This window comes from Castor canadensis, chromosome 9 (assembly GCF_047511655.1).
Source record: "Castor canadensis chromosome 9, mCasCan1.hap1v2, whole genome shotgun sequence".
NCBI lineage: Eukaryota > Metazoa > Chordata > Mammalia > Rodentia > Castoridae > Castor > Castor canadensis.
In genome coordinates this window covers 155,323,266-155,336,942 of record NC_133394.1, presented here as the reverse complement: position 1 = coordinate 155,336,942, position 13,677 = coordinate 155,323,266, and the positions used below count along the sequence as shown (strand labels likewise).

The following is a 13,677-nucleotide window of genomic DNA, read 5'->3' as shown; positions in this document are numbered from 1 at the left end:
TAACCCTAACCCTAACCCTAACCCTAACCCTAACCCTAACCCTAACCCTAAACCCTAACCCTAACCCTAACCCTAACCCTAACCCTAACCCTAACCCTAACCCTAAACCCTAACCCTAACCCTAACCCTAACCCTAACCCTAACCCTAACCCTAACCCTAACCCTAACCCTAACCCTAACCCTAACCCTAACCCTAACCCTAACCCTAACCCTAACCCTAACCCTAACCCTAACCCTAACCCTAACCCTAACCCTAACCCTAACCCTAACCCTAACCCTAACCCGAACCCTAACCCTAACCCTAACCCTAACCCTAACCCTAACCCGAACCCTAACCTAACCCTAACCCTAACCCTAACCCTAACCCGAACCCTAACCCGAACCCTAACCCTAACCCCAATTTATATGCTCAACCACATCATTCATCTCCACGTGCTAGTTGAAATCATCTACTGAAACTGCAAGTCTTTGACCTACCAGCCAAACAGCACACAAAGGTCTGCAATGTAATATACTAAAACCCCCTAGCCTTGGACAATTTACTTGCCCCCAGGGGAGGTAGAAAGTTCAATCTAAATAACATCTGTCTACAGATTGATGATAAACAAAAGGTCATAGAGAAAATCACAGACAGGATGAGAAAGACTGACCATGTCCCTGTCCAAATTTGGAGAGGATGGGATCCCAATAAACCTGTTTGGAGGATGCTTCTCTGCACTGGTAGATTCAAGACCCTGATAGGAGCAATGATTCTTGCCTCAGGAGCACGTTTAATACTGCCTTGCTTGGTTCCCTTGGTATTGCATCAATCAGGACCATTATGGAGGTCACTGCAAAAAGGAAAACAAGACCCCCATGTAATGATGCTATAGAAACACAAACCCCTGAATCAGGATGATGCTCTTTGACTCTAGGTGGCCCAAGCATCAAAGGTGGGGATAATGTAGCAGGGAGGAGGGGACAGCATGACAGAGAGATAAAACTTAAAGAATATGAACAGGAGGAAGGTCACATAGCATTGAGGGTAAAGTAGCCAATAGAGATGCATGAGACCATATATGGGCTAAACTTTGCTTCTTGCTTTTGTAACCTGCTTGTAAGGGTATATAACAAAAGGCCCCTTTGTTCTCAGGGCTCAACCTTTGCATGAGAATCTGCTGAGCCACTAATATTGCTTCCTGAAAACCCTTGGTATCCCATTTCCCTGCTTGAATATCCCAACAGTACCTTCTCTCAGATTTTCCACATTCAAAAACAAAACATTGGGATGTTTCTATTATAATGCAAACAGGTCACACATGCAATAGCTTAACAATGAATATTTATTTCTCACTAATGTCAAGTACAAAAGAGATTTCAAGGTTGCAGTGGGAAGACCTTGCTCTCCTCAATGAATTCCTTGGCGGGTATATGGGAACCTTCTCCCATCTGTAACTCCAAAGGCCACTTGGGGGAAATCTGACCTCAGTCCCTCCCAAAGGGCATAAGAAATAAGAAGGTATTTCTGGTCATCTGTTGCCAGGCCTGAAATAATGTCCATCACTGTGTCCATATCCTGTGGACAATTTTCAGGTACACAATCCCAACCAAAGAGAGTGAGAGGCTGAGAAGTGTGGACTCAGTGTATGCCAAGAGTGGATTTTAGAGAACACATAGACCATCTTTGTCATGCAGGATTTCTCTGTAAATTCTCTGATGTTCTGTGAGATGTGATTTTGGATAAAATGTTTTCCTCAATTTATGGGGTTCCTCTACGGTGTGAGTTCTCTGATGCCTGCTGAGATTTGACTTTTGGCTGAAAGATCCTACATTCTTTACATTCACAGGGTTTCTACTTTGTGTTGAGTTCTCTGATGCCTGCTGAGGTGTGACTTCTGGCAAAAGGTTTTTCTACATTCATTGCATTCATAGGGTTTCTCTCCTGTGTGTGTTCTCTGATGCACAGTGAGGACTGACTTCTGGTAGAAGGATTTTCTACATCTGTTACATTCATAGGGTTTCTCTCCTGTGTGGGTTCTCTGATGTACAGTGAGGTCAGACTTCTGGTAGAAAGACTTCCCACATTCATTGCATTCATAGGGTTTCTCTCCTGTGTGAGTTCGTTGATGTACGGTGAGTTTTGATTTCTGATAGAATGTTTTCCTACATTCATGGCATTCATAGGGTTTCTCTCCTGTGTGTTTTCTCTGATGTACAGTGAGGTCTGACTTCTTGTAGAAAGATTTCCCACATTCATCACATTCATATGGTTTTTCTCCTGTGTGAGTCCTCTGATGTAAAATGAGGTCTGACTTCTGGTTGAAAGACTTCCCACATTTGTTACATTCGTAAGGTTTCTCTCCTGTGTGAATTCTCTGATGCCTGCTGAGGTTTGACTTCTGGTTGAAAGATTTCCTACATTCGTTACATTCATAGGGTTTCTCTCCTGTATGAGTCCTCTGATGAACAGTGAGGTCTGATTTGCGGTAGAAAGATTTCCTACATTCATTACATTCGTGGGGTTTCTCACCTATGTGAGTTCTAGGTAGTAAAGTGAGGTCTGACTGCTGACACAAAGACTTTGTATATGTGATATACTCGTAGGGCTTCTCCTCTGTATATTTCCTCTGAAGTTTTGCAAGGTATTCTTTCTTAAAGGATTTCTCACATTCACTACATGTATAAGGGTTCTCTCCTACAAGCATTTTCTGTTCAGTGAAGATATGCTTTACATAGAATGTTTTCCCACACACATTACATTCAGAAGTTTTTCTCCCTACCTGAGTTATCTCTTGGACAATGAGAGCAGACTTGTCATAGGACGGCTCTCTAATGGGAACCCTCTTATGTATAAAGAATATTGTCTCTGTGTTAAATGCTTTCCTTTCTGCATCATATTCAAAATTCTGCTGCCCAGACTGACTATCATGATGCTCACTAAAATGTTCAGGATATCTGAGAGGTTTCCCAGCAACATGACAGGCACCAGACTTCTCTCCAGGAAACCTCTCATCAGGCTTACTAGAGAGAAGCATATTCTGATACACAATAAACTCTTCACTTCTCATTCCTAAGTAGTTCCCATTGTTCAAAATCAGCTTTGAAATATGGTTTGAGCTCATATTAAAAGTTCTTCCTAATCCAACTCTCTGCTCTGCTGTGTTACCGTTGGTGATTACAACTTGCCACAGATGTCTGTCTGGACTTTCCTGGCAATTCTCAATCAGTTTATCCACTTGCCGGACATCTGAAATGATTAACAAAAAAAATTTTTTTTAAATGAACCACATCTTTGTAATGCTCATGTAAAGGCAGACATTTCTTTCCATCATAGCTACTGAGGATTTTAAAGTATCAATAACAGATGCTGATTTATGATAACTACATGCTTTTTTCCCTAACAAGGTTAATGTAACAATACTGAAAAAATTTTATGATGTTAAATCACATTTTTCTCTGCCTACATTTTTCTTCCTCTTTTAATAATCTAAGACAACATTTAGTCAAAATACTCAACTGCAACCTGTCAAGTACTTCTCATCTACCATTTTCCTTGTTCTTTTTCTCCGTTTTTTGTTTGTTTCATTTCTTTGTTTTCTTAACTGTGGGTATTTTGTGCTGCTTCTCTTCTCAACCTTTAGCTTACAAGACAGAAAGATTTAAAGATTTTCCAAGATCAGAGCCAACAAGGTAGACATAATAGGGCACTTTCTCTGTCACCTAAACAGGAACAGTTCCTGAGTATCAGGATTTGCACCTGCATTTGTTCAGTCCTCATTTATCCCTGGGAATGACTATAGGTATCTGTGGGGGTTTTCAAGTCCCTTCTTCTCCATCCTAGAGGAAGACAGTGTCTTCCAAATTCCTACTCTAACCTGACACTCCTGCTTCTCAGAACCACAACAGGCACAGGAGACACCAACTCACCACCTCAGGCCACTACCCTGCTGGTCTAAGCATGCACACATGCTTAATGACTCCTAATGTTTTTACTTTGTGCACTGTCATTTCAGCCAACTCCTAGTTTCATAAAAAATGAAGTCTCCTGTACATTTCTCATTATCTTTGTTGTTTCAGAATGATTTCCACAAAGAAAAGGGGGAAATGCTAATCTGAAATTCCACTCATAAAAATATGAATGCCAACATAACAGCCCTTGGTTCACTTGGCCTTCAGACCCAAGACCTCCTACTTCTCCTGCCATGTCCAGAACTCCTAGGAGTTGGGGACATTCTTGAGAACAACTCAACATGGTCCCTACCAGCTAAGCTCTACTCTTCCCAATCTCCCCATCCAGGATATACTGACTCACCTACAAGGCTCTGATCTGGGGGTTCTTCTCCCATCCACGGCTCTGTTCCTTGCTCCAGCTTGATGAACCCCTCAGGTTTGGGAACACGGTGTCCTGTTAATGGGAGATGGCATAGGACATTTCTGCCTATGCTGGATCCTCCTGGTCTCAGACATCTTGGTGCACAAGGCTACTCCTATACCTATTTTCTCATTTCTCAACAGCCCCATAGGTGAGCTTCTCTATAAAGATCAGCTTTTGATTTTAAATACCAACTATAAACTACTGATTTCAAAAGTCATATCTCCAACAGTGATGCACACTACATTCTAGGTTGCATATCCACCTATGTATTATATGTCAAACTTGGGGACTCATGACCTCAAAATTAAGCTATCCCAAAATAAGCAATAATCTCTCTAAAACTACCTCCCCTCATATGCCTCCCTAAATTAACACCCCATTTTTCTTCTATCTCATCCAGGCTAAACATTCTTTGTGGCTCTTATCTCACAACTACATATATTTGGGTTTCTCTCTCAAAAGAATTTAAGTGCTCTAAAAGGAGATAATTTGCTTGATTATTTTCCTCTCCCCACAACAACAAAAACACTAGCACCCATGAATTGCTGAAATACTGAAAGAAGTGACTAAACATCTGGCAGGGGGCAGAGGGGACAGTCCTCAAGAATGGAAGAAAAACAGGAAACTAAAAACTTAGAGAAACAAACCAAGCAGAAATTCGAAGAGCCAGAGTGAATGGAGTCTTAGAACATCTAAGAAAATGTAGGGCAGGTGGATTTACACAAGAGCCACTATGGAGACTGCATAAAGCAGATATGCACTGCATGAGAGCAGCTGTCCTCAGGTGTAAGGGCTGGGAACACTGCTGAGAACAGCTCAATAAGGCCCATACCAGCTTGGCTCTGCTCTTCCCAGCCTCCCTGTGCAGACATGCCGACTCACCTACAAGGCTCTGGTCTTGAGGTTCTTCACCCATCCATGGTTCTGCTCCTTGTTCCAACTTGATGATTGCTTCAAGTTTGGGAACACAATGCCCTGTTGATGGGAAATGGCATAGGACTTTTGCCAAACTGCTAACTCAGGTCATTTGAAGAATGACAAAAGTATGGCTTACAGAGCTGTGCAACTAATTTGAACCTTTTATTAGAGAGAGGTAACACACTCTTCATGGACTGGAATCTTACATCTAAATAGCATTGAACTGCTAAGAGTTCATATACCTACTAAGAAGAAAGCACTTGCTCCTAGGAGTTACTACTATGACTTTTGCTCACCCAAGGACACCAAGCTGCAGTAGGTCTCCAGCATTACATCCCTGTACAGGGTCCTCTGAGCATCATCCAGGTCCTGCCACTCCTCCCAGCTGAAGTCCACAGCCACGTCCTCAAATGACACCAACCCCTGTAACAGCACATTTCTTTTTAACCCAAGTCATTATCCCTGAGTCATGAGAACACAACACGAATTCTGGCAATTCATTCTTCTATGTGTTTGTGTCTTACATAAGATGGAGCTTGTTTTGTACGCTACAGGGTGGGAAAAAGAAAGACAACAGTAAAAATAACCTGCCTCTGTACTAATTTGTTAATTACTAAAATACCATGACAAAATTTCCTTTATAGATCAGCAAATATCTCTGGTGCTCAGGATAGAGACATTAAAAAAAATTCTCCTCTAAGCAGCTAATGATCTGGCATGACAACATTAATTATAAATATGTTCTGAAATAGTATGGTAATCTCATTTCCATACAAGTTCACTGTAAATCAGGGTAACAGAAAGTAGGAAAAAATATTTTTTCCTGTGTTAGCAAGTTGTGCTTCACTGCAAAGCCTGTTTAGATCCTCTATGTGAATACTAGGCTATAGTCATGAAATCACAAGGAACACACCCATTAACAGACCTACAAAGAGCACTGTGTTCAGGTAAGTGTTAAAGGTAGTAGTCAAGCAGCTGATTAAGGACTGATGTCAGACTTTAATATGATTTAACTTCAACAATAAAGACTCATGTGCTCACTGTTGTGGTAAAGCACCTACACATTAAAGTATGTTCATAGGCATCCTTACATTTCCCTCCTACATACTAAGGAACTACTAGTGTGAATATAAAAGCAAACATCACTCATATCCTAAAATACAGGGTACAGATAATAAGAGGCAAATAAAAAGTAAGTTTCTTGACAAGATTTGCATTTTAACAGTATCTCCTAGAAGGACTGAAGGGGAATAGGGAAGGGCTTAAAAGACAGTCAGAGGGCAAGAAGACATAATCACCTACAGTAGGACATAGAAAAATAAGAATAAAGAAGAGGGAAGTCATCCCATAAAAAGGGGGGAAATAAATAAAGAAAGTGGCAGAAACATAATTTGGTACCAATTTGCAGAGGTGTACAATGGAAGCTTTTGACTCCCATGCTGGACACCACACCACCACAGATGAAGTATGGCCAATTCTCCATGCTGGGCATAAATGCTGACTCTTCATCACAAAATAGAAAGGCATCTTTAAAGTGCTAAAAGGATGTATCATTCAATTCACAATCCTTTGTCCTGAGGATGTATTCTAAAAATCATGTGGATTAAAGATGCTTTCAAATGAAGACAATTCCTCACTAGCACACCCGTACTTCAAGAGTGTTACAGAAAGTTCTTCAGGGTCAAAGAGAATGACAAGAGATACTAACTGGATGTGCAGCCAGAATTAGGATCACAGAAATGGTAACTCTGTAGGTAAGCATAAAGGACTATATTTAACTTTTCCTTCAGTTAATCTATTGAAAATATAATTGTTTAAACCAAAAAATTACAATATATAGGTGACTCATAATGACCAGATTAGGGCTCACACATAATCTTAACAAACTTTTCAAAGAATTACATATTCATGGGTCTGAATCCACAGATTCAAACTTACTTATGGATCAAAAATTATTGGAAAAATATGGTCCCTGTACTGAATATGTACAGACTTAAAAATTGTCATTATTCCCTGAACAATGCAGTATACCAACTATTTACATAGCATTTAAATTGCATCAGATCTAACAATTTAAAGATGATTCAACATGTATGGGAGCATGTATCTACATTATATAAAAATAATGCACCATTTTGTATAAAGAACTTGAGCATCTATAGGACTGTGGTATCTGTGAGGGTTCCTGGTACCATCCCTTGTGTATAACCAGACATAACTATACTAGAAATATCTGGTTAACCCAAAGGAAGATTGGAAAAAGAAAAAATCAGATGACAGAAATAGAAAATAGGTAGCAAAATGGTAGTCCTAAATCAAGTCACATCAATAGTTTAATGTAAATAGAGTAAATACTCAAAGGCAGTGACTGCTGTCTTGACAAAAGAAAAAAAAGACTAAACAATATGCTATTCACAAAAGACACTCTGGAGACAAACACGCTAAAATAAAATACAAAGACACGGATTGAGGCAAAGGGATGGGAGAAGATACATTATGCAAAAACTAATAATGAAAAGCTCAAATGGAGAGGAAATAAATATCAACACAATCTGTGACCACAGAAACCATTCATAAAAACAGAGACATGACACAGGAGGATGATACCAAACTTATGTGGCTTCTTTAAAAAGTTGTTTGCAAGTCTGAGCACTGAGGCTTTAAGAAAGCTAAAGAGAGAACATAGGACAATGCAAGCGTGGAGGCAAAGACTTTAACAGATAAGAGAAAACATGGGACAGAGTGAGTCTAAGGAAAGAGATTTTAAAGAAGACTTTAGAAACATGGTGGGTCCTGATCCCACTTTCTTTCTGTCTGTCTGTCTATCCTGTGTCTTTTCTGAATCTCCAGTCGCCCCCAGTTAGGCCCCAGTTAGATTAGGTAATAACCAGGAGTGAGGAAAAGCTCGCTCCAACAAGGGAGTGAGAGAAAAAGCTCCCTCCATTACACAAATTTTATCATACATATAACTGATGTATTTATCTATGTTCTATTTTACCTATTAATTTTAAGTGGTTAGTTGAAATAGCAAAAGAACTAATTATAATTTAAAAGAGTTTGAAAACATGATAAATCGTTTTTTAGCTGAAAACATACAAGTGCACAATAAGAACTACAAATAGAATAACTGCCATGCTTACAGGCAAAAGGCACAAATCATTAAAATCTGGTATTTTGTTTTTATTCTTTGTACATCTTTTCATTGCCCTTGTTCAAACATGTCCAGTTACTCCTGAATGCTTTCCCCCAGTAGACTCTGAAGGACATAACCAAACATGCTGACTAGAAGCACAGTTCCTAAGGGATCAAATGCTACAAGAAAGCAAACGTCCTACAGGTTTTGCCAAGAGTGGTATTGCAAATGTAATAAATCAAGCTACTGTATTTGTTTGTGAGTGCCATAAGTTCCTCTCCATATATAGCACTGGATGCAGATACTAGAATAAAGTGAGAATAAAAAACAAAAGTGGTACCACATCAGAATAGGGTTAGACCTGAAAAAAGGGAAGAGCTGGGAGAAATTCTGTTTTGTCACTGTGGGTCACTGGCTAGAAGTTAGAAATTTTCCTATGTAAGGGATAAGATGTCACTCTCATTTTGGATTTGTGGAGTTTGAAATGCCTTTGAGATAGCTGTAAAGAAACAGTCAACAGGAAGTTAAACCTCTGGTCCAAAATCTGAACGAGATCTAAGTTGAAGAGAAACAGATACATCAAATCAGAGGGCTACATCAGCCAAGGTAAACTAAACAAAAAAATGGGGCCTCAGATGGAGCTCTTGGAAGGAAAAAGACACAGAAAAATTAAGGGAAATAAAGAAGAAATCATGGAAGGCCACAGTAGAAAAGAACAGAGGAGGATTTTCATGAAGATCATAGTATCATCAAATACAGTAGAAGTTTCAAGGCAAAGACTAGACAGCAGCAGTCATTGAGTTTGACTATAATTTAGGTTACTGGTGGGCTTTTGGAAAAATGAATTAAGACCTCATTGAGTGGGTTAAAGTACAAATGAGCAGTGGAAATATTTGCTAGAAAATACAACCTCGTGCAATCTGCCACACTCCATACAGGAGGTACACATGAGCCAAAAGGAATGTAAGGATAGTTACTTAAGGATAGATGGTCAACTCAGTCTCCCAAAACATACAAAGCAGTCCAGGATCACACTATTTCAGCAACTCTAGAAAAATTTCATTAAGGTAGTTAAATGTGACCAATGCAGATGACATTTCAGACCTGTTTCCAGCAAGTCTTCAAATCCCATCCCATGAGAAATTAGCATGGTCACCTCTTAGATTTCGCTGAATCATGTATCAAGTGTGACTGCCTTTTTTCTATAATATCAGAAAAACCAGAGACAAATCTGCACTCAACTTAGATGACTTTAAGGTCTTATAATCTGCTATATCTACAGTCCTTCTTTATCTTATTTATGTACATTTCCCAGAGGCTAAATATTACTTTTCTATCTTAATTCTTAAACCCTGTAAAGTTCATAAAATGTAATGTAAAACAAAATGAGGAATAAAAAACAACTCACCAGAGATTCATTCATTTTTTGTTGCTGTTGGTAATCCACAGAAGAATCTGGAAGCATAGCTGGGACAAGAGGCAAACAGAGTGGAGTTAGGAAAGGACTCTCTTTGTTCTAGATTCCCTGTTCAAAACACTACAATGGGCTGGTAAAGAAAAAAAGCCTTCCTGTGGGAAAAGCCTTTTGTGAATCAAGCAAGGGCATCATAGTCCCTATTGGCAGATGCACCTACAGTCCATTAGGTGCTACAGATTATAAATATAATTCATTTTAGGGTCAATATTTCCTACTGAATTACCAACAATTAATGTTCAACAAAGAAATAATTGAAAAATTTAAACAAAAGAAGATATACTATGTCTTCAGTAAAACTAATGTTACAGAAATATACTTAGGAATGTATGAACTATTTTCCTATTAGCACTTCCACCACACCTCCTGCTTTTGCACACTTAAACTTAATGGTTACATGTTGCAACCCAACATTTTCACCCACAATTATATAGGAAAGCATATAAAATTTATATTTCTTATGGTACCCTATTCTGAGACATCACTATATATGATGTAAACACAACTTTGAAATTTCCTTGTCCACTGGCACTAGCCTTCCTGGACACAGTCATACTGTGAAGAACCTGGCTATCCTGATAGAGATACAGGGCCTAGTCAAGAGACAACATAAATTACTGGCCAGGTGAATGGCCCCATCTTAAACCAACCATCCTCAGTCAGGGAACCAGATGACTAAAGCCTCACCTGTGACCCAAACAACACTAGCACAATATGCCTAGTTGAAACCACCCCAAAATGTGGATCCACAGATCTTCAAACAAATAAAGTGCATTTGCCAGTATGGTTGGCTCATTACACTATAAATTCTGATATCATCAAAAGCTCAATGTTTTTAAACAAAATTATGTAAGGGAGAAAGTATTAAAATACAATCAAGTTAACTTCACAGCCACACATACACATTATGAAAATTACAATGTTAACTGTATGGACTTCAGTGAGGTTGCTAGTGCTAATCAATCATTAAAAAGCAAATGTTTTCACATCAATTTTAAGTTTTTCGGCATCATAAACATGTCTTTTTACTTTTTTAAAACATAAAATGAGTGTGTTACAGGCTGACTGTCCCATATCTGAAATGCTTGGACCAGAAGTGTTATAGATTTCACAGGTTTGTTTTGTTTTGTATCTTTTAATATCGGCATAGACTTTACAGATTGAACATCCCTAATCCAAAAAATTTAAGGTTTTGGAATTCAGACTTTTGGATTACGAGTATCTAATCTGTACTTAAAAGAATGCATTGTACTGTATTTTATTTTCATTTTATGAAATTGGTTTGGGGCACAAGTGTATGCAGTCTTTCCCATTTTTTTCTTCCGATTTTTTGTAATTTTTTATTAGGATATATTCATTATACAGGGGAGATTCATAGTGGCAATTCCAATTAGGCTTATATTGTACATTAGTTACATTGCCCCCTAGTCTTTCCCATTTTAAGTAGTGTAAAATAGGCTCATTCTTTTATTGCAGAATTTATGATTTCAAAGAACAGATTAATGACATTAACTAGAAAACACTTGTGTTAATACTTTGAAGTCACATAACCACAGGAAATGCTAGGGATTTAAAAAAAAGGAGAGGCATGTTTAAGGTAAGGTATTTTAAAACAATCTCAGTTCACAAAAAGAACTTGAGAAGTGAAAAAAAAACAATTATTTTTACTAGATTGTGGTAGAATGAATAATACTAGCTAAAAAGTCAGGAGACCTAAGGTCTACAAATACATGGCCTTAAATTTTTTTTTTTTTCATTTTTCTTATAAGGCAGAAGAACCCTGGCAAACCCTTCCTGAATTACCAGAAAGAGCCATCAGGATAGAGGGAGCATCAGCACATCTCTAGATGTCACATTTAGTAATATGCTAAATTTGAGTGCAGATAACAGAAAAACAGCGGGGGGTGGTGTTACTGAAGGAATGAAAATGGAGTACTGAAAACTGATCCTCTCAGGTGTGACAGAGTATTCCTGCACCCCAGGGCACAGCCTCATGGTCCCTCCAGTAAGTAACATTTGATAGGTCCTGGCCTATCCCTCACTCCACCGTACCTCTCGCTCCTAAAAGTTGGTCCAAACCTGCCAAACAGCACCTTGTAGTTGAGAGCTTCGGGTAAAATATTACCAAACGAATCCTGTGCACTCTCGGCAATAGGACCAATAATTGCTTAGGCCATGGAAAGCCAGCTCTTCCCCTTTCTCTGACTCTTCTGACTATCTTTTGTGCTAGTGAGAGTTCGGAGGGCAGGGGTGTTCCTTCTGGAGGGGATACCTGTTCATGTGGCGCCATCCTTCAAACTTTGCCGCAACTATTTAATTCCAAAGATTATATGACCATCATCCAGTACCCCAATCTCCTAAGGAGAACTGTCTTTGGAAAAGAGGTCGTGTATAAATTTCTGTAAACTCAAACCCGAGTACTAGGCAGGCTGCACGGTGCAGGCACCCAGAACCATCACTTGAAGAGGCATCACGGAACCCCCCAAATACAACTACCACATGAGAAGACTCGGCCAGCACACACTTCACAATTTCTCCGGAAACTGGAAGGGATTTCACTAGGATTGTCACTGCGCTCACTTTACAGACCAGCAAGCTGAATGTCGCGTAGGTTAACAGCAGGATCCTTAGTGGCGGATCCGGAATGTAAACGCACGCCTCCTACCTCTCGCAGTCTGCAGAACCCCCAGCCCGATCGCAGAGCTTCTAAAACCAGCTTCTTCCACCTGGAGGAACACTGGTTCCCCGCAGCACCGACTCTGACACAGCAATCATGAAACCCAGTCCGAGTCGTCCCTTCCCTGGACCCGGACCCACGGAACCCACAGAGCTGCGCCCGCACGGCCCAACCCACGGCTCGCACCTGCACGTCTCAACTCCCACGGTCCGCCGTGGCGGGGGCTCCTTTGCCACTGTGGCACCAGCCTTCAGGGACGCAAAATCCAGCCCCAGAGCCCTCGGAGTAACGTCGGAAAGCCCCAAGAGCCCGAACTTCCGTGCGGGAAGCGCACGCGCAGGAAGAATACGAAGAGCCGTTCCCAGAGTTCCGCGCCATGGTTCTGTGCGGGAGAGGAACACTACATTTCCCACAATACCACGCGCCGTCCAGCAGAAAGTAGGCTAGTTTCAGGGGTCCACTGCTGTAGACCAGCTGCCCCAGATTCTCGTCTCACTGGTGGGGACTGAGTTGGGAGACCTTCTTGGAAATCCTGGTTTACTGCCTAAGGCGATTTGGAACCCATTGGGAAATTCGAATGTAGGGGGAGCATTAGATAATCTTGCTTTTAAGTTCTTCTGATAATTCTGGCTACAGATACACGTCTCTTTTTTTTTTTAACATGAGGCATGAAAGGTATATGTCCTTTTTGCTTTAAGTTTTTTGATATGGTAACCTCCTTCGCACCTTTCAAAAGACATTTGTTCTCAGCCACAAAACTGATTTGTGATGCTTAGTGAATTATATTCCGCAAAGAGAAATATTGCTGTAATATATACACTGAAATAAAATATCTGGGTTATACGGTAGGTGCACTCCATAATCTTTGTGTCAATTTACATTTCCAAAGTCTGTTCATTATTTCCCCAGAAACGCAAAATTTCTATCTATCTATCTATCAAATCTTTAGGGGGTTCTAGTTTGGTTTGGTTCTGAGATGTACTTGAACTTTGCCTTTTCTAATTTCTGTCGCAAACTAGGGAAAAGGTACTGCTCAGGGGCTTCTCAGAGCTGGGCCACCACCACTATTGTTAACAACAACAACAAAATAGTGATAATAAATACCTCAGTACTTGTGTCTG

General features: G+C 40.0%; 1 protein-coding gene across 1 annotated transcript; it reads right to left on the bottom strand.

Moving 5' to 3' along the window:
- Positions 1 to 1,678: 1,678 nt before the first annotated feature.
- LOC109692633 (uncharacterized) lies at positions 1,679 to 12,939 on the bottom strand. The gene is made up of 6 exons (XM_020173378.2): positions 12,743 to 12,939; positions 9,814 to 9,872; positions 5,569 to 5,695; positions 5,237 to 5,329; positions 4,292 to 4,384; positions 1,679 to 3,226 (listed from the first exon to the last, which is right to left on the bottom strand). The coding sequence occupies exons 2-6, from the start codon at positions 9,868 to 9,870 to the stop codon at positions 1,821 to 1,823; spliced, it is 1,776 nt and encodes a 591-aa protein (XP_020028967.2). The 5' UTR covers positions 9,871 to 9,872; positions 12,743 to 12,939; the 3' UTR covers positions 1,679 to 1,820.
- Between the last annotated feature and the right edge of the window lie 738 nt (positions 12,940 to 13,677).

What these genes read in the sequence shown, in the direction of transcription:
- LOC109692633 (XM_020173378.2), bottom strand. Translation starts at nt 9,870, where the DNA reads ATGCTTCCAGATTCTTCTGTGGATTACCAACAGCAACAAAAAATGAAT. An exon ending in AAAAAATGAATGAATCTCTG is followed by an intron (nt 5,696 to 9,813) that starts GTGAGTTGTTTT and finishes GTGCTGTTACAG; the next exon opens with GGGTTGGTGTCATTTGAGGA. An exon ending in TCAAGACCAGAGCCTTGTAG is followed by an intron (nt 4,385 to 5,236) that starts GTGAGTCGGCAT and finishes TCCCATTAACAG; the next exon opens with GACACCGTGTTCCCAAACCT.